This window comes from Sturnira hondurensis, unplaced genomic scaffold (assembly GCF_014824575.4).
Source record: "Sturnira hondurensis isolate 20B ecotype Veracruz unplaced genomic scaffold, ASM1482457v3 Scaffold0021354, whole genome shotgun sequence".
In the NCBI taxonomy this organism is placed as follows: domain Eukaryota; kingdom Metazoa; phylum Chordata; class Mammalia; order Chiroptera; family Phyllostomidae; genus Sturnira; species Sturnira hondurensis.
Window position 1 is genome coordinate 35,172,609 of NW_028093985.1, and position 25,366 is coordinate 35,197,974.

General features: G+C 35.0%; 1 protein-coding gene across 2 annotated transcripts in view; it reads right to left on the reverse strand.

Annotated features, from left to right (window-relative positions):
- FEM1C (fem-1 homolog C) overlaps positions 1–25,366 on the reverse strand; it is a 29,442-nt gene continuing 4,076 nt past the window's right edge. For both annotated transcript variants that reach the window (XM_037032098.1, XM_037032097.1), the window contains exon 3: positions 1–5,202. In XM_037032098.1, coding sequence (XP_036887993.1) covers positions 3,893–5,202 — 1,310 coding nt within the window. In that variant the 3' untranslated portion in view covers positions 1–3,892. The remainder of the gene's footprint in view (positions 5,203–25,366) is intronic.

Sequence of the window (25,366 nt, forward strand, 5' to 3'; positions counted from 1 at the left end):
GTTGTGTTTTTTGCCTTTCTTGAAATAATAAAGCAGAATATGCTGGAAATGTTGCATAGCTTCTTCCATCTTCAATATTAAAATGGATACAAAAAATTCACCAATTTTGATTTTTTTAGATGCACACTGATAATTACAACTGTCACTATATGATCTTAAAATTGTTTCAAATGCAGTTAAAAGACAAGTAAGCACTACTAGGGCCATCGTAGAGAAAAAAACCAAATGAAACAAACAAACTTTTTGGCCAGCCCAATTATGATTTAAAAGTGCTAAAAATTTATAAAACTTACCTTTATAGTAATATATTTATGACACACTTCTGATAATTAATACCAAACCAGTTAAAAACAAAAACATGAATACAAGTTAAAAGCAATTCCTTTCCCAATGACTTAACAACAGAAGTCTTCCCATCTTTAGCTTCTGTGATCTTTACTGGAAACAAATTTAGAATAAACTGTGCCTAAATAGTCTTTTTACATAGAAGTATTAATAATAATATATGCTACCTAAAGTTCTAGCTGACCATAAATTAGGTGTTTTTGAAGCAGAGTCCACTATCAAAAGCATTAAGGTAATACTAATCAAATATTGTTAATAATACACTTATATTTGGTGCAAATGTAATTTTATTAAACCTTACAATGAATGTTGATGCATATCACTTTCCATTGTGTGACAACTTATTGGCTGGCACCTGAATACAGTACTTCTTTTGAAAAATACACAACGGGAACTAACAAAAGGGAGAGAAACTAGTTATAAGGGCAAAAAAAAAAAGATGAGCAATTAATTTTAGTTTCTTTAGTATCTAACTCTAAAATGGTTAAAGTTCCAAGCAATAATGCTGTTACACTGTACAAGAATATTACCTCATTCAGTCCCCAAAATCCTGATAAAATTAATTTACAAGGATTATTATACCTATAAAATTCAACCTAAGGTTTCTGCTGGGTAATGATTTTAAAGAGCTACTTCTTCAAATATGAGTTGATATTTTTTCCAAGTCACTGTAGATGTGGGGGCAGGGAGGGGGGTCTCTAAAATATTATACACTAGGTAGCCACTTACAAGTGATCAATTACTTCGAAATCTTACCAAATTATCTTTTGCTGACTTGGGCTTATGTGGCCTGGCTTATCTATGGGTAAGAAAATGGAATCTTTAAAATCTGTAATCCACTTGTCTTTATAGAGTGATACTGAATCTGAGTGAAATGACCATTTTTTTTACAGAAATGATCACTGGTGGAACATCTAAAATGCAGCAGGCCTTAACAGGGCATTTTCATTGAAACATAATCAGAACTTAGATCTTAACTTCAGTCAACATCACCATGCGACAGTGTAAAGTTTAGATGGACTCAAATGAGTACAATTAACTCATTAAGTATTAAATTACTCATCTTCGGTTTAAAAAATAACAAAAATTTTATTTTATTCTTTCTCCCAACAACTTTGAGAATACTTTCTGACGAAGTCCTAAACAGTGTCTGAGGTCACATTTACCAAACCTCCTCTAAAACAAAATAATGGACAATGTTAAGCTAGTAAACTAATTTTTCAAGCGCTCCTAATGGCATTTGCAGAGATGGCAGACAAGAGAACTGTATCCTAAATGAAATAAGGCATTTCAGTTATCAAGACTGAGGAACAATTCTACGTTATCTGTAACTGAGCAGTAGAAAAATGCTAAGAAATCCTTATTTTATACTAGAGTTGCACAATTCAAGTTCACCTGTAAAACAGTGTGAGATGTGCCTTACTGTAAGAGCACGTAGGTCCTCCTACCCCTTCCCAAAAGTGGAGGAAGAAATATTGAATCACTTAAAAATCTAATTGCTCATCTTTTACCAAAATTTATTGAGATCAACTAATGTAGATTTATTCTACTTGCAAAGGCTTTTTTTAAAAAGTAGGTCATACATGTACAATTCTTATAACACATGGTTAATGTCAATGATTTCAAAATACTGATGTCTGATATTTCTAGCTATTTGTCCAAGTCACAAGTTATTCTTAATATATGTAGCAGTTCATATTTCATCAAATTTGCCCACAGTAAGTAAGATTGAAATTCCTTCATCAAAAGGCTGGAGAGCGATCATTTATATTCAATTCACATTTGTCAATGGTGAAATTAAATTTACGGCCTAGTAAAATAAGGATACCTTTTTAAAAATTAAACTTCAATTATTTAACCAGAAAGTCAAATGCTGTTTTGTTTATTTACTACTCTTTATTACAGTCTTTTACTGAATAAAGGTGAAATAAACCTAATGTGGCTGTTTGCAATGATGACTCCCTCAATACTATTTCATCAACCCTTAGAATAAAATGTCAACACAAAATACAAGTCATCCAGATCATTAAGCTCACAGGTAAAAATGAGTTTTTCTCAAACCAATAAGGAGTCTTTTTATTCATAACAATTTTATTAAGACATTTGCAGGGCAAATATGCCATCATAAATTTTATTCTGAATAATAAAGTGCTGAATGATAATTACCTGAATCTTTTTTAGTACTTTCCACTTATCTTAAGTTAAAAGAGCCCTTTCTGTGGCATTGGCAAAGCTGTTTAAAAAACACACACATTAAAAAAAAAAAAGAAAGAAAAAGGAAAGTTAACTTTCAGTAAGGGAAAAGGAAGCACAGCAACCTTTCGTGTTTAACTACAGTGACAAATAATTGAGACCAAAGTAATTCATGCAAGTTATCTTTACAGGTTTACTAAAACTTGAAGAAAGAAAGAACACTTACTGACCGTTGATACTGTGGCAGTAAATTGCATACTTAAATACCTTAATTATCCTAGATGCCTAGATCTGGCTTGGCAAGCATCATGCCACTGACATGCTTTAGCTCTTTTTGTAACTAAAGGTGATCTGCATTTCAATTACTGAATATTTCAATGTGACTCATTAAGCTTCGTGATAAACTTTAGGTTAAATTTAAGCAAATTCTCTATACCTAATCATATCATCAGCACAAGCAAGACAATGCTGGCATAGCATAAAAGGTGGGTCACTTTAAAAAGATTCTTCCTTTTACTGCATGATATATTAAGATGACAGACCTAAATTTCAACTGGGTTAATGAGTTAGAATAGATTTGTTTCCCAAATTTAGCACATAATAATTTCAGTGGATTAGAGAAAGAAATCTCAGATGTCGGGTGATGGGGGGAAGCTGGAGCTCAGGTAGCTAACCAATAGCTCTAAAAACTCATGCTACAAGAGTACTTTCATAAAATGAACTTTGTAATGAACTCAACAGTGTTTTGAGTTGAAGTTGACCAACTGCTGCATAGAAAATATGCTATCATACAACAGTCAAGTTTAAGCCAGTGCGTAGAGAAGATAAAGCACTTATGGTAACTGCAAATGGTAACAAGTCCATAAAGTCTGTATGACCTAGCATGGGTCCATCGGGGGTGGGGATAGAGGATAAGAAATGGTTAGGAAAAAATGAAGTGGAAACGAGAGAAGCTTGGAGAAGAGAAGGAAAAAGCAAAAAAGAAAGACCTTCAATTGTATAAAATTCACAAACCAGGAAAATACAGACACCAGTGAAGAATGGTTAACTCGGTCCTGAACACCCAACAGCAAGCAAAACCAGAATGAAAACCGGAATAAGCCTTTGGCTGACAACTTAAAAAATTTGAATATGACATTACATTTCTCAATAATTCACAAACAATATATTACATGGTATATTTATATTAAATACTGGGAAACCAATCCTGTAAATCTGATGCTTATAATGCTTTAGCTAATGAGAGCACAATGATATCAAGCTAAATGAATGCTGGTGTTATCACAACAGTGCTCATTTATGAAACAACTGTTAACAATTCGTGCTTTGACAGTGCTAAAATACAGTCAAATTATCATCTATGAAGTGAAACAAAGGTCTCTAGCTTTTCTGGAATATGCCCTTTGTAATATATTCTATGATTTACTATGACACGAGCCGCAAGACACTGCAATGTGGTATGATTTATGGGCTGGATCAAATTTTTGGCTATTTCCTTCTCGTCCAGCAAGTCACTAGCAGTTTGTTTGTGCAAGTTTGTGGCATCAAAATGTGCACCTGATTTGATAAGGAGATTCATGATGTCTGGATGGTTGTTTAGAGCAGCAATATGTAGGGGACTGTTGTCATCGGAGTCTCTGACGTTCACATCAGCACCACATTCTATCAGTATTGCAGTAACTTGCAGAGATGGAAATTTACAAACAGGGTACCGCCCTACACATGTAGTGTTCTTGTCCACAGCCAGATGAAGAGGGCTGAAGTTATTCTTTCCCCTTGGATGCAGCTTAAGAAACCTGTATATAGTCTGCTTTTTGAAATGGTCCTGTTCTAGAGTGCAAGGAACTTTTTCTAACAAGCAAATTAAGTGCAAAATGATGGAAAGAGCCTTATTTAACTGCAAAGGGTCGGCTGGACACTGAGTCTGTTTGATAGCGCGCTCTATTTCAAGGACACTTTTGCACAGTATGCCCATAAGATCATCAAATGTAACAGTGGTGCCCAGCAGGCCTTTAGCCCTATCCTGCAGCATAAAAGAGAACAGTTCTGCAAAAGATAATAAGCTGCTAGCAGTCATTGGGCTTAAAGGGTCCAAATTGTTCTGCTGCATATCCAAAGCATATTTCCATAGGTTGATGCATCGTTTGAAATTTCCAGAGTCTGCATAGACAGCGCCTCTATATCTAATATAGTAAGAGGTATCAGGATGAGAAGGACCCAGAATACGTTCTCTAATCAATAGTGCCTGCATTCTCATCTCATCAGGATCAGCAATAAGACCTTCTAGCTCTTCTGAACTGTTTACCTCCTTGGCATAATCATAAGCCATTATCAGTGTCTGAGGTACTGGTTTGCTAATTATATTAGTCCTATCACTGTATCTCATGTTCATTGCCTTTTTCCAGTATTTCAAAGCCCCAAGTAGATCTCTTTTTTTGTCTACAAATGTTGCTCCCAGAAGCTCTAAAGCATTGATCCGCTCTGTCTTGCTGGTCTGTGCATGATGAGTTAGAAAATCCACAATATTTGTATGACCCGTCACACTTGCTGAGAGAAGGGGAGTCATTCCATAACCATCCTTTTCCATCTTGGCACAATACATAAGAAGCATCTTCATGATGTCCAAACTTCCAGATTCTGCGCAATCATGCAGTGCAGTATTACCTTAAGGGGAGGGAAAAAAAGATAAAATCTTGATACAGTGTAACACATGCATATACTTTAGAACCTAAAGAAACATAGGCAGCTCCAAACCACCCTTGATGTGACTACATACTTTAATTTGACTACAAAAAAGAAAAAAATGATCCCCAGTTCCTAAAACTAGTGTCTGATACGCAGTAGGGATTAAAGAAATACTTATTAAATTTGTTGAATAAATGAAATAAACAAATTAGGCATGAAAAGACACCCAAAGATGAAATTCAAAATTAGTCCATGGCCTCCTGGTATTTTTAAATAATGTTTTCAAGTGCATATTCTAAAACTAAAAACTGATTAAATTAATCAACTATTCACAGTTTTGCTGATACTCACTTAACTTTGAGTGGGCTTCCAAATTTGGAAATGAGAAACCTAGTCTGTAATATTTAAAATTCCCCAATTTAATTTTAATTGTAGACAGAAACTATTTTTTTCTTATTTTTGATTGCCAAGAGAACTTCAACTGTTTTAGTCAAAAATTCTTGGTAACAAAGTACTTTCCTCAAAAAACTCCCAGAAGAAAAACAAGTCCAGTGAAATCTAAAAATATGTGGGTAGTTCAATATGAACTTTAAAAGGAGACATCTGAAGTGTCATTTCACAATAGATTATTTCCCATTGTAATTTAATTTTTAAGCCATCTTTTTTAGATGTACTAAATGTTCTAACACTGGTTTGTTCTTCCCACATATGGATTAAACTGACAACAGCCATCGGCACATTAGTGAAGACCTGTATGGAACATATTAAAACATTATAACCACCCAAGTATTTTAGCTACCTCAGTTTAATTATAAACATTTTACTAAGTATCAAAACAAAAATTACCAGGCAGACCTTTGATGTTCACATACATTGTTTACAGAAAATTTCAACAGTGAATCATTTTAGGCACGTGTGCAGAAAAAGAGTTAACATAGCTGGCTGAGACAACTATCCTTAGAAAGACCCAACTGCAAAGCCACTGGCTGGCTATCTGGGACCCTGTCGGGGAAACAGTTTCGAGACAAAACTTTTCCTAAATGATAAGGATAGCTCACTGTACAAACAATGCAGTTTATGCTGAAAAATGTATTTTTAAAAATCTGTTTGATGTCATATAAGAGCTAACAAGGGGGCAAAGAGTGGGGGAAGAAAGAAAATCAGAGAAGTAAAACCCACAATTTGGGAAAGGTTCTCCCAAAGGTCTCTACCAATTCTGGAAGAGGCAGATGAAAAGCTGAGCAGAGCTTTTGACAACCTTGTAGGACTATGTAAGAGAACTGGAGTCTAGAACCCAGTAGGGAAGGGAACTTTAAAATCTCCCTATACTTCAGGCTATAGCTCTGAAGGTCTAAACTCTAGAAGTTAAGGTGAACTGCAAACTAGCCATCACAGGAATGAAACCCCAATTTAAAATCATCTCAATATTAAAGTAATCCAGTACTACTCATTTATATAATCAAGAGCCAGAAGCAAAAACAGTAACTATTTAGAAGATGTGATCGTACTAAGGATCAAATTATTTTTATACTATTCATATATGATGTTTGGCATCCAATAAAAAATAATAGAAGAGAAAACAAGAAACCATAACCCAAAAACCAAGAGAAATAAGACCTGACAGAAAAGTCCAACAGAAGGTCCAGATAACACCCTTACCAGATACTGACTTTAAAATAACAACTAGACTTAGTATGTTTAGAGAAATTAAAAAACCATTTTGATAATTAAAGAATCAGAAACTACAAGAGAAAAAAATGTACATTCTAGAACTGAAAGAGACAGTGGGTGGCTTTAAAAGCAGATGGCATACAGCTGAATAGAGAACTAGGAACAAGAAAATAAAAGAGAGATGAAGGGATGCCAAAGCAGGAGACTGTGAGGAAAAGAGGGAATGTTGTCAGAAGGGTTGATGTACAATCAGAATTCTAGTGGAAGAACATTGCCCTAAAGCCAATACCTAAAAAAATAAAGTGTGAGAATTTTCTGAGGCTGATCAAAGGTTAAACTATAAATTTATTACATTAAAAAAAAACACCAAAAGAGATAAATTCTTAAAAATCACCTTTAGGGCACACTACAGTAAAATTGCTGAAACCAAAGAAAAGAGAAGAATCTTAAAATCAGATAATAGGTAGACATGACCTACAAAAGACCAACAGTTTGACAGTTTTCATCAGGAAAAACAGAAGCCAGGAATCAAAAGAATGTCTTAAAATAGAGGAACATAATTGTCAAGTTAAAGTTCTATACCCAACTCAAGAATAAATGTGAAACAAAGGACCATTTCAGGTGAGAAAGAAAAGCAAAAAAACTAAGATATTTATTACCAGCAGACATAAATTAAATACTATACTGTGTCATTTAGGATAAAGGAAGATAAGCTACATGGAAACCTGGAGATACGGGCATAAACATCAAAGAGTAACTTGTGAGAATTCTAAATAAATATTGTCTTTAAAAATAATGTCTTATATTAAGTTTAATAACTTTAAAAATAATGTCTCAAAGGGCTTGAAATACATACAGAAGTAAAATGCTTGCCAGCAATAATATAAAAAGTAAGAAAGGTATTTGGAGATAAACTACAGAGTGGGGCAAATACTGACTAAGTTGTGAGTACACAAAACAGAGTTTATTCTTGCATTATTATGTATTACCACATTCTTTTCCATTTGAACAACTGTAAACCTACTTTTGCCCCACAGTGTACTCTAAGATTTCTGAATTTCTTGAAAAGAGGTAAAATTAGAAATTTACGTTAGCTTTTGATAAGTCAAAGTAGTACTATCTAGGGCAGAGGTGTTAAATTCATTTTCACCAGGCCCCACATCAGCCTCAAGGTTGCCTTCAAAGGGACAAATGTAGAGCTCCTTGCCCCCAGTTAAGGGGTAGTTACATTTATATAGTCCTAAAATTACATTCGGCCCTTTGAAGGCAACCGCAAGGCTGACGCCTTCCTGGGGAAAATGAGTTTGACGCCCCTGATCTAGGGTAACCACTAATAGAGAATATACATATAATTACTATATAGTCTCTAATGTGGAGGAAAAAATAACAAAAATAATCTAAACAAAGGCAAAAAGGAGAAGCAAAGAATGCAAAACAGGTAGGGCAAATAAAATCCAAAAAGTAGTTAGGAGATTAAAACCAAAATATATCAGTAATTACATTAAATGTAAGTAAGCTAAATGTTCCCATTACAAGACTAAAACTGTGAGATAAGAAGACAAACACATAAAATGCAACTGCATGTTGCTTGTAAGAAACACACCCTAAATATAAGGGGAAAAAAGGCTGAAGTGAAAAGATGGAAAAAAATACATGCCATACTCTGCAAAAACTAACCATAAGAAAGCTGTCTGATATTATAAATTATTAGATTAAGCAGATTTTAAAGTCAAATGCATGATTAGAGATAAAGGAAAAACATTTTACAATGATATAAAATTCAAAACAACATAAAGATAAAAGTCCAGATTTGGTTTCATCTTTGAATTATATAAAGCAAAAATCAAGAGAACTACAAGAAAAATTAGACAAATCCACAATCATAGGACATCCGAACATACCTTTCTTTCTCAGTATAAAATACCAACACCAATAGACTATAGAAGACCTGAACACAATTAACAAATAATGTAACTGACACATAAATGAACACTAAACTCAGTACCTATAAAATACCATTTTTCCCAAGGTTACATGGAGTGTACACAAACACTGATCATACATTCTATGCCAGAAAGTGAGTCTCACACAAATGTCAAGAGACTGAAATCAGAGTATGTTTCAAATTTACAATGCAAATTAAGATATCAAAAACATAAAAAAACTAGAAAAATATCCATATATGTGAAATTTTAAAATATGCTTCTAAATAACCCATGGGTCAAAGAAGAAATTCCAATGAGAAATAGAAAATATTTTTCACTGGAGAATAGTGAAAACACTAAGTAACAGATCTTATGAAATATGGCTGAAATTTTGCTTAAATGTACATTAGAAAAGAGGAAAAGCTTTTTAAAAATTACCTAAGTTTCCATCTCAAGAAGTTATAGGGGAAAAGGAGTAAATTAAAACCAGAAGTAAAAGCAAATAACAAAAAGCAAAAGAATCAAAAGGGATCAGTATGATGGCACAGCATTTTTTATTTTCCATAGTTTTATATAACGATTGCCCCTTTGTAATCTTATATTAATAACTATGCAAAAGAGAAAATAAACTTACTCTTTAAGTAGAAAGCAGAGTAAACATTAGTAGTAAGACACAAACCCATGCTTCTCAATTGCCATTTCAGGGTACTGGTCATATTTTAAATGCCAATCATACTAAACTCCAATGAATAAGTTATACCTAATACAAGCCCAACCTCATTAATAAAACTCTTACCAATCACAACTTTCTAACTCAAAAGATTTCATGCTTTCTCTAAGGAAATAGCCGAAAATCTTTAAGATGGCTTTCGGAATTCTACTGCACTGATTCTCCAAACACCATTTATGTGGGGGTGGGAAGGCAACGAGGAAGAAATCTATAGTTTAGACATCATGGTACGTGAAGTAAAGCTTAACTGTGGTTAGTGGAAATACATTCTGGGAAATAGATTGTAATGACAAATATTTCCCTACCCTACCCCTCCAACCTCATTTCTTATCATCTCTAGTATGAATACTGTACTGTGAATCTAGCCCAGGAGATGGCAAACTTTTTTTGTAAAGAGCTAAGTAGTGTTTTAGGCTTTGCAGGCCATAAGGTCAACTTTCCACAGTTTGTTATCCAAGGTCAACAATGGTCCAAAAATATTAAATGGAAAATTTGAGAAGGGACAATTCATAAATTTTAAAGCAAATGGATCCTTATAGCAAAAAGAATCCACAAGCAATATAGTAGTCTCCCTTATCCGCAAGGGATACATTCCAAGACCCTCAGTGGATGCATGAAACAAAGGACAGTACCAAACCCTCTATGTATATTCCTACACATATGTAGCTATGATAAAGTGTAAACTACCCTTGCATTTACAAGCCATTTAAGTAAAATAAGGGTCACCTGAACATAAGCACTAAGATACAGCAACAATCTGCTTACCAAGGTCTACCAAATGACCAAAAGACAAGTAGTGTATACAGGGTGGACACGCTAGACAAAGAAAAGATTCACATTCCGGGAGGGACAGCGAAAGATTTCATCTCACTACGCAGAATAGCGTACACTTTAAAATTTATGAATTGTCCCTTCTTGAATTTTCCATTTAATATTTTCGGACCATTGTTGACCTTGGATAACAAACTGTGGAAAGTAAAACTGAGGATGAAAGGGAAACCACTGTATGTTAAATTAATGCACATGGTTGGGGTTTTTTTTGTCTTTTTTTTTTATTTAACTTTTGTTCAAGTATAGTTTTCTTTCTTGTATGTTTTCTAAGAAAACTTTGCTTATGGACAATGAAATGTAATTTTCCTATAATTTTCACATCATGAAATAGTATTATTCTTCACTTGATTTTTTTTAACCATTTCTTAGCTCTCAGGCAATCCAAAAACAGGGAGTGGGCAGGATATGATGATCCCTGAACCATATACTTTGCCAACACCTATACTAATCCAAAAGACATTACCAATGCCTGCCATACACGAGGCAGACATTCTGCTTATGCTTTACATCACTCTATCCTAAGTATCTCTCCCAGCACCAGGAATAGTCTGCTTGCTCACTTCTACCTCCAAGTCTCTGCTCTTAATATTCCCATAATACACTTTCTTCTTTACCTTTTCAACTTCTTGTCCTCCAACTCTCACCAGGAATTTTAGCTGCTCCTTAGTTATACCATATCAATTTGCCACCTCGAGAATGCCTGGTGAATAAATGTATCACTCATTGTAATAGGTATTCATATTGCACCTACAATTGTAATATTATGTAATACCTTACTATAGTATAATGTTACTGCTTCAGAAAGCTTTTTTTAACCTAAACTGTTAATATTCGTAAAGTACACAGATCCTATTATTTCCTTTCTATCCCAGATAGCAATTAGCACACTGTGAAAGTTGAGGTAGATTCTTAAATTTTTAAACTTGGTATCACAAAAAGTGATTCAAACAGCATCTTTGGATAAAAAACAAAATCTTAGAAGAAAGGGATCTTCTTAACTGAGGGAATATTGTTAATACTCTAACAACCTAAGTATATCCAACCACAACTTTTAAGCCCTGGGAACACTAAAAATATATTCTGAATTATAGCCTACAGCACTAATTAAAAGTTTAGAGAACAGAGGCTTTTTTTAAAAGCCAAATTTTAAAGCAACTATAATTTTTGTGTCATGTCTCTAAGTCTCTTTTACATAGTATGTTTTGATAAAGTTGTAATAGGTAATGTACAACTGTTGCCTGCTTTTCACCTATATCTTAGTCCTTTTGTCGTATTATGTTACCACATGGTCTACATGAAAATCATTCTCTTTATGGTGAAAGGTTAAGTGAGGAGGCATGTCATAATTTACATAAACACATCCCTATTAATGGACATCTAATTTATATAAACACTTCCCTGTTAATGGACATTCGCACTGTTTCAGAGTTTCACTATTAGAATCAGTGCTTAAAAAACTGTAAAGACATTGGGGTGCATAGGTTTTTTTGGACTGGTGTCATTATGCTACATGAAATAAGCCAGGTGGTGAGGAACAAATACCACAGGATCTCATCTTTAACTGGAACATAATCAACAAAAGAAAAAAAGCAAACAAAATATAACCAGACACACTGAAATTAAGAACAAGTAGTGTATACAGGGTGGACAAGAACAATCTAACAATAACCAGAAGGGAGGGGGAAGGGACAGGGAACAGAAGGGTTTTCAGGAACTACTGTAAAGGACACATGAACAAAACCAAGGGGGAGGGTGGAAGCAAGGGAGGTGGCTTTGGCTGGGGTAGCGGGGGAGTGGTGGGGAGAAAATGCAGACAACTGTAATTGAACAACAATAAAGTAATTTATTGAAAAAAACACCTACAAGGACAGATAACAAACCAATGATTGCTGGGGCAGGGCGAGGGGGTGGTGCTGGAAGAGGGGCTAACTGCAAAGGGGCATGAAGGAACCTTTTGTTCTATCTTTATTGTAGTGGTAGTTAAGTTACAGTATATTAACTGTCAAAAGTTACAGAACTATATACTAAAAAAGATGGATTTTATTGTATATAAATTATACCCTATAAACAAATGACAAAAAGTTAATGCCTACCTTAAAACAATCACAAATGTGTAATAACACATTTTAAATTCACTTTCAAAGGAATTATAAAATATTTCAAAAGTCCCACTTTTATAGTATTCTTCCTAAGACTGGAATCAATCTTTGAATTTTGATTTATATTACTTTATACCTAGTTATATAGAACATTTTTCCATGTCTGTTCACAAACTTTATTTTCTTTCATGACATGTCTCTTTATGTTCCAGTTTCTGGGGTTTGTCTGACTTACTATATATAAATAATTTTTAAAATAATAAACAGTTGTCTTCTATATTTACTGCATACAGGTATACCTTGGAGATATTGCAGGTTCAGTTCCAGACCACTGCAATAAAGTAAATACCACAATAAAGCAAGTCACATGATTTTTTTTGGTTCTCAGTGCATATAAAAGTTATGTTTACACTATATTAAGGGGTCTATTAAGTATGCAATAGCATTATGTCTATAACAATGTACATAACCCTAATTTAAAAATACACTCTTGGTAAAAATAATGCTAACCATTATCTGAGCTGTCAGCAAGTCATAATCTTTTTGCTGGCAGAGGGTCTTTGCCTTGATGCTGATGGCTGCTAATTAATAAGGGTGGTAGGTGCTGAAGTTGGGGTGGCTGTGGCAATTTCTTAAAATAAAGGTGACAGACATTGACTTCTCTCTAGCTATTAAAGTCCTAGATGGCATCTTCTTCCAATACAAGGCTGTTTTGTCTGTTTGTTTAGAGTAGTGACTTTCGTCGTTTTAGCTAGGTCTTCTGGATAACTTGCTACATCTTCTATGTCAGCACTTGGCTGGTCCACTTTGCACTTCATGTTATGGAAACAGCTTCTTTCCTTAAACCTATGAACCAACCTCAGGTTAACTTCAAACTTTTCTTCCTCAGTTTCCTCACCTCTCTCTCCCTTCAATTACAGAGAGTTAAGGCCTTGCTCTAAATTAAGCTGTGGCTTAAGGGAGCATTGTGGCTGGTGTGATCTTTTATCCAGACCACTAAAACTTTTTCCATATCAGCAATCAAGGCTGTTTCGCTCTCTTATCATTTGTGTTCACTAACATATAACTTTTAATTTCCTTCAAGAACTTTTCCTTTGCACTAACAACCTGCTAACTGGCACAAGAGATCTAGCTTTTGTCTAGAGATCTAGCATGCCTTCCACACTAAGCTTGATCATTTCTAGCTTCTGATTTAAAGTGAGGTACTTGTGACTGTTCCTTTCACTTGAACACTTACAGCCATTAGAGGGTTATTAACTGGCCTATTCCAATATTATCGTGTATCAGGAATAAATTGGTAGGTCTGAGGAGAGGAAAAGAGATAATGGAACAACCAGTTGGTGGAATAGTCAGAATACATAAAACACTTACAGATTAAATTCATCCTCACATGGGCATGGTTTGTGGTACTCCAAAACAATGATAACAGTAATATCAAAAATCACTGATTACAGATCGCGATAACAAATAATTAAAAAGTTTGAAACAATGAATTATCAAAAGATGACACAGAGACAGAAAATGAGCAAGTGCTGTTGGAAAAATGGCACCAACAGACTTGTTCAATGCAGGGTTGCCAAAAACTTTCAATTGGTAAAAAACACAGTATCTGCAAAGTACAATAAAGTGAAATGCAACAGAACAAAATATGGCTATATATTTTTGCTTTATCACTTGCTTCATTCAAGAACTTTAGCAATGCTGTAAGTATTAAATGCAAGTTCTGTGAAAAATATAAAAAGCTGAATTTAAAAACTGAGTCACTATTTTGTGACTAGTCTAAGTGCTAAGTTACCTGCCAAACACTAATCATATTTAATTTGTGCTAGGTAACTTTGTTAATTTAAACTTTTGTTAAATAGTAACATATACCAACACTTGAAAATTCAACTCAACACTTTTTCTGGTTTATATGTTTCTTAAAAACAATTCCATAACACAATAATTACACTTCCAAAAATTTTGTATTTCTGCCTTGGCCAGGTGACTCAGTTGGTTGGAGCACTGTCCCATACACCAAAAGGTAATGGGTTTGATCTCTGGTCAGGGCACATACCTAGGTTATGGGTTCTATCCACAGTCTGGTGCTTACAGGAGGCAGCCAATCGATGTGCTTCTCTCTCACATTGATGTTTTTCTCTATCTCCCTTCCTTCCTCTCTACAATCAATAAAAACATACCCTCAGGTGAAGATAAAAAAAATAAAACTTAAAAAAAATTTGTATCTCTACCCCTTAATGTTATTTTGGTTCTCAGAGTAGACAATGAAAATAGTACACAGAGTTCAAAAATATTACCAGGCATCCTAGATAAAATTAAGGATGTTAAGAAATAAAATTAAATGAATTTACCTTTAGCTTAAAAAAAGGGAAGCACTGCATTATATAATTATCAATGCCCAATTAAGAATAAGTTAATTTGCAGAACAAATGAAAATTTCTGAAAATGAATTCAAAATAAAATATTTCTATGACTTCCCAAAGGACATATTTGTTAAATGGACAATCCTTAAAACTCAAGATAATAGTATCCTAAGTGTTAATTCAGTTAAAGTTTTGTTGCAGAAGGTAAAATAGTATGAAATAGTATGATCAAAATACATTAATTTTCATGTACCTAACTTAAATAGTACTAAGAAAGTTTAGAATAAGAAGTAGCCATATTCATTGGGATGCTTCTGAGATGGCTATTAAGGGAAAGAAATTATGGGAAGTACTCAGGCACTAAAGCTTATACTATTCATTAAAAAACCAAACAGAAAACTGTACTTGAATAAGAATTAAATAAAAAATATATATCTTAAACAATTAAGATATTGTAAAAATAAAGTACTGTAAAAAGTACTTAATTGTAAAGTACAATTAAGATATTGTAAAAATTAAGGTACTGTAAAAATAAAATAAAAATAAAATGCCTGCGGGGGTGGGGGTGGGGGGGGGGAGACCAGAAGTGCTAATCTTAGTTGCTATAAAGAGACCTGTAATATTTTGATAGTAGGGACCTAAAAAATAAGGAATTCACACTCAACTGTGATAGTTTAAGGGCACAGCAATGGGGTCAAGATTTTTTTAAATTAAGCAATCTGAAACAGACTAGTATTTTAAGTAAAAACTATATTGAGCCCCAAGAGTTTCCTGGCTCCAAACCAGATAGTTTGCGTTTAATGGAATGTTATCAACCAACCATTTAAATCACAAAAAAATTTCAAAGCATTTACAAATATCTCAATTTGGGTGAGATTATGTAGACTCACCGGATTTGGAATTAAGTCAGCTTCTAAACCACTCCCAAACAGGAAACAGAATTAATTCATCTTTTTAATGAAACAAAACTATCCTCATAAGGACATTAAAATATTCAACAAATACAAAATGTTTGTTATAAATTACCGTAGTATTTATAACAACATCAATTCAATAGATTCTACTGTCTGGAAAATCTTCACACAGTTCAAGCTTTGTGTTTGTGTTTTTTCAGTGTAAGTCAGATAAAGTTGTGGTTCTCAAACCTTTGTGTGCAAAATCACCAGAGGATCACCATAAAATGCAGATCTGACTCAGCTGACCTAGGGGTGGCTCCAAGTGGTACCTTTGCTGTCGGCCTTTACTATTTTAGAAGCAAGGAAATAGAGAAAGAATCTTTTTGTTTGTTTGTTTGCTATACAGCAGATTCACGAATAACGTCGTTTTATTCAGCGTTGTTTAGTTATAACATTGATGAGATGTCATAGGAACTTAACTCTTGTATATAACAATTAGCCTATGGTAAAATTGGTTTCATTATACATCCTTTCACTTAAAGTCACCATCAACAACCTTTAGTGAGGACTTACTATATAGATACTGTATTTTGCCATGTACAACATGCTTCCATGTATAATGCTTTCATTTTAATTGTTTAATTCAACTTTTTATCTATTTATACTTAGAAACAAAACCGATTATCATATTTCAAAGTATTATTTTGCATAGAGATATTGTTATTGCTTTCTAGAGTTACACTTTTAATGCATAATTATAAACAAAAGAATTAGAAACATTTATATAGATATGTAATTAGTACCACCCATGCGTATTGCACATCCTTATTTTTCCCTCAAAAATTTTGGCAAAAAAGTGTAACATTATATACTGCAAAATATGGTATTTGCCATATAACTAAGATATCTTCTAATAGCTATATCAAGTAATATGAGTATAAGTTTGGAAGGAGAATTAGGCCACAGACCTATTTTACAACACACAGAAACAAAACTTCACTATTCCTCTTTAAATTTAAACACTAATATTGCCATAGCAGAAATAGGGTGTTTTACAACTAGATTGCACAAGTGATCCACAGAAAAGTTCCTGTCTGCGTAGTGATGGGTATCAGTAAATCTCAATCCCACTGCTATGCACCAAAACTATCACAGTTGAGCATGAATTCCTATCTTTAATGTGCGTGCTATCAAAAAATTACAGGGCTCTTTAAAATTACAGCAACTAAGATCAGCACTTCAGGTCTTTTAACGAACGCTACTGATGCCTACTGCTAAAAGCTTTCTTGTTTAAGTCAAATCTAAGTAAGTGATTCATAGTCAAATTTTTAAAAATTAATTTGTAAAATATAATTGAAATTGCTGTAAATAACACCATCATCAAAAAAATGAGAAACAACCCAAAAAATGTAATAAAAGATTTGCAAGCTATATATTTGATAAAGGACTTGTATTCAGAATATATAAATTACTCTTACAACTCAGCAATAAAAATATAACACGATTTAAAAAGGTGCAAGGAAATGCAGACCCATCCACAAAGAAGATATACAATTGGCCAATAAGAACTACGAAAAGATCAGCATCATTAGCCATTGGAGAAATAAAAACCAAAACCACAATGAGATACAACTTAACACCCACAAAGATGGCTATCTTAAAAAGAAGGGTAATAACAAATGCCAGTACATTGCTAACAGAAATGTAAAATGGTCAGCTGCTTTGGAATAGTTTGGAAGTTCCTCAAAAGGTTAAACAGAGTTACCATTGATCTAGCAATTCCATCCCTATCTGTGCTCAAAAGGAAACATACATTCTCAGAACTTCTACACAATCATTCATAGAAGCATTACTCCTAATAGCTAAAGAGTAGAAACAACTCAAATGGCCATCAAGTAATAAATGAATAAAAGTGGTGTATCTATACAGTGGATTATTCAACAATAAAGTTTTGACATGCTATCAAATGAATGAGCCTTGAAAACATGCTAAATGAAATAAGTTATAAAAAACCCGTATTATGATTCCATTTATATGAAATGTCCATAACAGACAAATTGATAACAAACAGAAAGATTACTGGTTGTCAAAATCTAGTCCATTTGGGGAGGAGGGGGGAATGGGAGTGATTATTAATAGATGTGGAGTTTTTTAGCCAGGGGTGTAGTGTAGGTGGGGATGAAAAGGTGATTGTGGTGATGGTTGCACAAGTCTGTGAACATACTAAAACCACTGATTTATACCTTTAAATCGGTGAATGGTATGTGAAAGCTGTTTTAAAATCAAAGTACTTGTGTTTTTGGTAAAAGTGTAAATTTTGACTGATATTAGCAACAATTAAAGGGCCTTTTGTTGTAACGGATTTGTCTGGAAATGCCCAAATCTACTACAATAGGACCTCTTCAGCCTACTATGCTGGCATCACTACTCTTTAACTTTGTATCTGGGACTAAACTGAGTCCATAGAGGTCCATTTTATAAAGACGAGGAAAGGATGAGCAGTTCAACTGTAAAACAATGCTGATTCCAACAGTTTAATCCTGGAATAACTAACTGGCATGTATTGAGGGAGGAAGTGAGGAGTAGAAACACTTTAGGATATCAAAGGAGCAGTAGAAGACTCCTCTGCTTAGAATGTTTCACTCCCCCATGCATATTCTAAGATATGCCAGGATAGGAGTTTGAGGTGAAAAATGAAACAAAATAGAATCAAAGGCTAACTGTACTCAGATTACCATGTGCCTTCCCTTCATTCATTTTTTGCGTAAGACACTGAGTTAGGAACATACAGAAGTTGAACATGTCAACTTTGAGCTCATGACAAAATTAAATGCCAAAAATTACATGCACCCATAGAGGTAAGATGCATTTTCATCCCTGAGCGGGAAGATGAAAAATGCCTTTGAAATGGGTCTTGATATTAAGTAGAATTTTCAAGGCTAAAAGTATGTGAGCTAATGAATCAGGACTAAAACAACTAATATTAGTGTAATTTGATGAAAATGACACAACATAAAGTTGATGAAAACATCAACATTACAATTCAGATTTCATTAAAATTTCCTTTCTGGCCTCTCTACTTCACTCTATTCAACAACAGCTATTCCCAAAAGGAGGGAAAAAAGAGAAAGAGATGTTTTAATCAAATTTGCATCCTTGTGACTCCTTTACTTGGGCCTCTCCAAACCACTTCCACCTTGCTCTTCCATCACATACATTCCTGATGTTTCGATAGCCTAAATCTTAAGAATGCCAACAGCTTCCTGAATTTTGTCTTAATCAAAAAAATTTAATTAATCATTGTTGGAAAATCTGATACAGATGAACTCGGTGAGAGAACCACATCTACCCATAGGTCATTAAGTAAAACTTAATATCTGCCTTAAGCTGGTGCTGCCTACAGCTCTTGAAATAGCAGCAGTACTAAGGATTTCTTCATTTCAATTCAACTTCAATTCTATGAGGATTCACATTTCAAAATCCAATCTCCAAGGATAGAGCAAGACACTACTTTCCTACTGAACTCAATTTACACGTCATCTATAGCTTAGCTTCTCCAATTAGGCCAAATTCCCTGGGATTACAGAGACGTGTACAAGGGGAAACAAGAGGGAAAAACAATGAACACAGAACACCTTGTAGGAACAACTTGATAATCTGGAATCAAAATGCTAATAAATTCAACCTGTCAATTATTTAAACATTTTTAAATCCAAATAAACACGGATGTTACAGGGTAAATAAAAATTTAAGTCTCTCCCTTTTATTATTCTCTACAAGTAGGTATGTTGAGGTAACCAACAGGAGGGAAGTGATGAAGGAAAAGAAAAATCTTCCAACACTCTCAGATAGTCCTGCAGTACACTGGAATAAGTTACCTGTATGACAACAATCATTACCTTTGTCCATTACCTTAATACTAACAGTTAATTTATAGGGTATATTTTTAGTAAATTCCTTTGTGTTAACAGTAACATATGTAATTTCTTTCTTTCTTTTACATTTTCTTGACTGAGATATATCTATACCCTCAATACCTATACTGTGGGAGAGAATACATTGCCTGGGGCAAATTTTGCTTTAAACTACTGCAAGAAACAAAAGGAGAGGAGAATATATTTTTAAAAACTTTGGAAAATGTAGATAATTGGTGATGCAAGGTTATAAACACATAGTGGTTCCATGTATTCTTCTCTATTCTTACGTAAGAGTTAGAAAATATCCATAACAAAAAGAAAAATTAACTGCTCAAACTAGCTGTCTCAAAACCTTACATACTAGCTATATTTAACATGAGCCTACATGAATTTCTCCCTTTTTAAACCTGTACAGAATTCTATCTGTGCCACTCATTTTTCACAATTACTGTCAATTTTCCTGTATTTATTTCCATACTGGAAGGACTACAAAACACAATCCTTGCTAGCAAAGAGCTCTAATCTTTCCTCTTAAATCCATGTCGTTCACTTAACAAGCCCAACTGCCAAATAGACACTATGGGCCAGATACTCTTTCTAATGCATGCATACAAACACTAGGTCTCTAGCTTCAAAGAGCTAATTAGAAATGTACTGGATTGGCCAAACAGTCAGTACGCTTTTTCCATAAAATAAAAGACACATTCTTCTTTTTCACCAATGACTACTGATTTGGATATTTTAAGTATATTGGCTATCTCCCACATGGTATATACAACATTGTTCTCAATTAATGTCTCTATTTGATCGCTATCAACTTCAACTGGTCTACCTGAGTGTGGAGAGCATCAATCACCCCACGAGAAATCTACAGCATAAAACTCTGCAAATGACTTTTGACATTTTCGATCAGTCACAGCGCTTTCTCCATCAACTGCACAAATCTTTTTTGTGTTTTGGTTGCATTTTTACCTTTTTTGAAATAATAAAGCATAATACACTGAAAATGTTGCATATTTTCTTCCATCTTCAGTATTAAAATGGCTACACAAAAATTCACCAACTTTGATGGTTTTTTTAAATGCATACCAATATGACAGCTGTGACAATACAATCTTACAAAATTGTTTTGATTGAAATTAATGACAACTTGGCACTACTAGAGTCACAGTACAGACTTTCTGACCAACTCAGTAATTTAGCTGAGTGCCCTTTGGTTTAAACAGCATCCCAATTCCTGGACCCTCCAAGCATATTCTCAATGTAGCTTTCCTTATGCCATTTCCTAAGCATTAAAAACTGTATCAAATGCCTTTTGCAGATTTGAACCTCCACCTCAACTTCTCCATGGAAGCCTTTCTAGTCAGTACACTTTTATGAAATCCTACAACATAGACTTATACTGTTCCTTTAGCAATTAACAAAGGTGATGTCCTGAACCTTCTCATAGCCTCCACAATGTCCAACACAATGCCTTGCCTACAGAAAATGCACATTATATTCTTACCAATTTACATAATTACCTGTGTATCTAAAATGAGTGGCCCATGTATGAGGAAAATGTGTCCTCTAGGGCAAAGGTCCCCAACCTCTGAGTCACACACTGATACGGATCCTATTAGGAACTGGGTCGCACAGCAATGAGTTTGAATGTAATGCACCTGAATCATCCCAAACCATCTCTCCCCCTGTCCCTCCACTGCCGTCCATGGAAAAATTGTCTTCCACGAAGCCAGTCCCTGGTCCAAAAAGGTTGAGGGCTGCTGCTCTAGGGTCAGCCTCCCCAATCCCAACTCAGAGCTCTTCCATTGGTCTATAGTGCCCAATCACTTTCAGCTGTTCAATTACCAGTTAAGTTTTTGCATAAAAGCATAATCGAAGGCTTTAATTAACGTTACCATACATCTGCAAAGTCCTACTCTAAGTTTTAAAAGAAATAATAATAAAAAGCAAAAGAAAACCAAAGATGACTAAAACCATAAAGTGCTGAGATCAATGTGACAGTTCTAAGACTGGCTTGCGTAATCACCTCTGATTTGGGGTCTATATAGTTTTAAATAGCAACCAACTCTCCTGTCTCAAAAATCAACTGTTAACTGGAGAAGTTATTTGTAAATATCTCAAAGTTTTTCTCCCCTTTTTGAATGCCATGGAGAAAGAAGTACCGTAATCCACTGCCCCCTCAGGTAATGAGTTTTTTAGGGATAAAGTATTTCCAAATATCTAATAGAAGAAAATACTACTGTTCCAATTACCATATTGTGGTTTAAGTATCTGCTTATGAACCTGCCTCCCAGACAAAACCATGAGCTCAAGGGCAGGGAATCAAGGACTGGATACCTTGTCTTACTCATCTTTGTATATCCTAAGTCTAACAGCCTGGCACACTGAGGGAATTCAATAAGTGACTTTTCCATTAATGAATGAATTCCACCTGAGGTTAAAACATGTTCAAAATGCCAACAGCCTGTTCAAAAGTAATGGATAGAGGTAAAATAACATACTCAAATGCCAACTACCTATTAAAAAGTAATGGAATGTAGAAGTCACATACATTTTATATTTAAGCAGATCAAGCACAATCTATTTGCATTTTCTTCCTTCAGAAACATTTCCAATGGCTGACACAAAGTTTCCTGAGGAATTATTCCATTTTATCCCTAGTCTTATCAGTCTTTTCCTTTTTTTTTTTTTTGGATGGGGGTAAAAATGTAGGAAAGATTCTTCTGACTGCTCTCTATCAGATCCTTCTCCAGTGTTCCTGCCTCAGTTTTAATTGGTTCTTGCCTTTTGTAGCCCCTTTCCAGGGGTGTCCAACCCATGGCCCACAGGCTGCATGTGGTCCAGGATAGCTATGAATGCGGCCCAACACAAAATTGTAAATTTACTTAAAACATTATGAGATTTTTTTGTTTTCATCAGTGCTTGTATATTTAATGTGTGGCCCAAGACAACTCTTCTAGTGTGGCCCAGAGACACCAAAAGATTGGACACTACTGCACAGCTTAAAAAAAACTGAAGAGTCAATGAGAGTGATTATCAAAGAATGGAAGCTTCAGGATCAGAACCGGGTGGGGTACGAGTACACTAATCTGCCCCAACAATCATTAAAAATCATTGTCGGAATTAAAATGCACTATGTGAGGTAAGACTACTGCCCACAAAGTAATATAGAGGTTATGTACATTTTTGGAAGACATAAATATTTGATATTGACATTGGGGAAAAAATGACTAAAATAAGTGACCACTGGCCAAAATAGAGAGTATACACATGCTCACATACACAGCTATATGGGAGTAGTGATTAAAAAGAAATATTCTTCTAAAATATCAAAGGTAATCAAGTTAAATACTGTTTACAATTTATTCGGGGACATGCTCACAAAAAATGAACTATTTATAGTATAGTTCTCTCAAATATTGTCTCTAGGAATATATAAAGCAGTTTTGAAAACCACACAGGAAAGAGTACCAGTACTCATCTCTACAATGACATAAGAGTTTAAAATGTACCCCAATTTGACTTAAAATACACGAGTTCATCAGTAATCTGTCCATCATACTGTTAGGCTGATCAGTAACAAGTCCAAAACAAAGAAACAAAAAAATCCAACAAGTCTAAACAAGTAACCATACCTCCTTTTAACTCTTTCTCTTTTATGATTTCAAAGCACTCCCAGTATTAACATGGTCACTTAAGCAGTCATCTGTTCTCTTAAAATAAGTATTCTTACAAACAATGATAACTATTAAAAAAAAAAGTCATGCTATCTATTGACCCAACAACCTATCTCAAAAAGTGTTAGGAACAGCTGGCCAAGATGGACGCGTAGGTAGACACACTGCCTCCTCAAACAACCAAAAGGAGGACAACAACAATTTAAAAACAAGAAACAACCAGAACTGACAGAAAATCAAACTGTATGAAAGTCCAACAACCAAGGAGTTAAAGAAGAAACATTCATCCAGACCAGTAGGAAGGAGAGGAGGAGTCTGGCAGCTGGGGTGGAGAGGACTCTGGTCAAGGCAGAGGTAGAGGCCTGAGGCAGGCAAGGCAGCAGCTGGCGGACCCAGTGAGGCAGTGGATTGTGGAACAGGGCTCACAAGGCTGCAGCTGGCCACCAAGGCAGTGGCTAGCGGACCGGGCAGTCCCACATTCACATGCAGATAAACCAGGAGAAACAAAGGGGCAGCGGGACAGACTGCACAACTCAGGGCTCCAGCTCAGGGAAATAAAGCCTCAAACCACTGATTGAAAACACCTGTGGGGACTGAGGTGGCAGTGGGAGAAACTCCCAGCCTCACAGGAGAGTTTGTTGGAGAGACCCACAAGCCCCTAGAATGTACATAAGCCTACTCACATGAGAATCAGCAGCAGAAGGACCCAATTTGCTTATGGGAAGCAGGAGAGTGGAGCAAGCACCACTGTTCCCTCTCGGAACCCTTCCCACATACAGTGTCACAACCCAACAACGTGGGTTACCCTGCCCTGGTGAATACCTAAAGCTTTGCCTCTCACTACAAGGCAGGCACACTGAGACCAAAAAAATGGCTCAAACGAAAGAACAGATCAAAGCTCCAGAAAAAATACAACAAAGCGATGAAGAGATAGCCAACCTATCAGAAGCACATTTCAAAACACTGGTGATCAGGATGCTCACAGAATTGGTTGAATTTGGTTTCAAATTACATGAAAAAATGAAGACTACACTAAGTGAAATAAAGAAAAATGTACAGGGAATCAATAGTGATGGAAAGGAAACTGGAACTCAAATCAATGGAGTGGACCAGAAGGAAGAAAGAAACATCCGATCAGAAAAGAATGAAGAAACAAGAATTCAAAAAAATGAGGAGAGGCTTAGGAACTTCCAGGACATCTTCAAACAGTCCAATATCCAAATTATAGGGGTACCAGAAGAAGAGGAAGAGCAACAAGTGGAAAAGTTGTTTGAACAAATAATAAAGGTGAATTCCCCCAATCTGACAAAAGAAATAGACTTCCAGGAAGCTCAGAGAGTCCCAAAGAAGTTGGACCCAAGAATGAACACACCAAGGCACATCATAATTACATTAGCCAAGATTAAAATGGAGGAGAGAATCCTAGAAGTAGCAAGAGATAAGGGGACAGTCACCTACAAAGGAGTGCCCATAAGACTCCCAGCTGATTTCTCAAAAGAAACCTTACAGGCAAGAAGAGGCTGGTAAGAAGTATTCCAAGTCATGAAAGGCAAGGACCTACAGCCAAGATTGCTCTATCCAGCAAAGCTTTCATTTAGAATGGAAGGGCAGATGAAGTGCTTCCCAGATAAGGTCAAGTTAAAGGAGTTCATCATTACTACACCCTTATTATATGAAATGTTAAAGGGACTTATCTAAGAAAGAGTAGATAAAAATATGAACAACAAGCTCACAATAAAAATGACAACAAACTCACAACTATCAACGACTGAACCTAAAACAAAAACAAAAACAAACTAAGCAAATGACTAGAACAGGAACAGAACCACAGAAATGGAGATCACATGGAGAGTTATCAACAGGAGAATGGGAAGGGGGGAGAGGGGGGAAAGGTAGAAAGAATAAGTAGCATAGATGGTAGGTAGAAAATAGGGGATGGGTAAGAATAGTATGGGAAAAGTAAAGTAGAAGCCAAAGAACTTATATGTATAACACATGGACATGGACATGAACTGAAGGGGGGGAATGTGG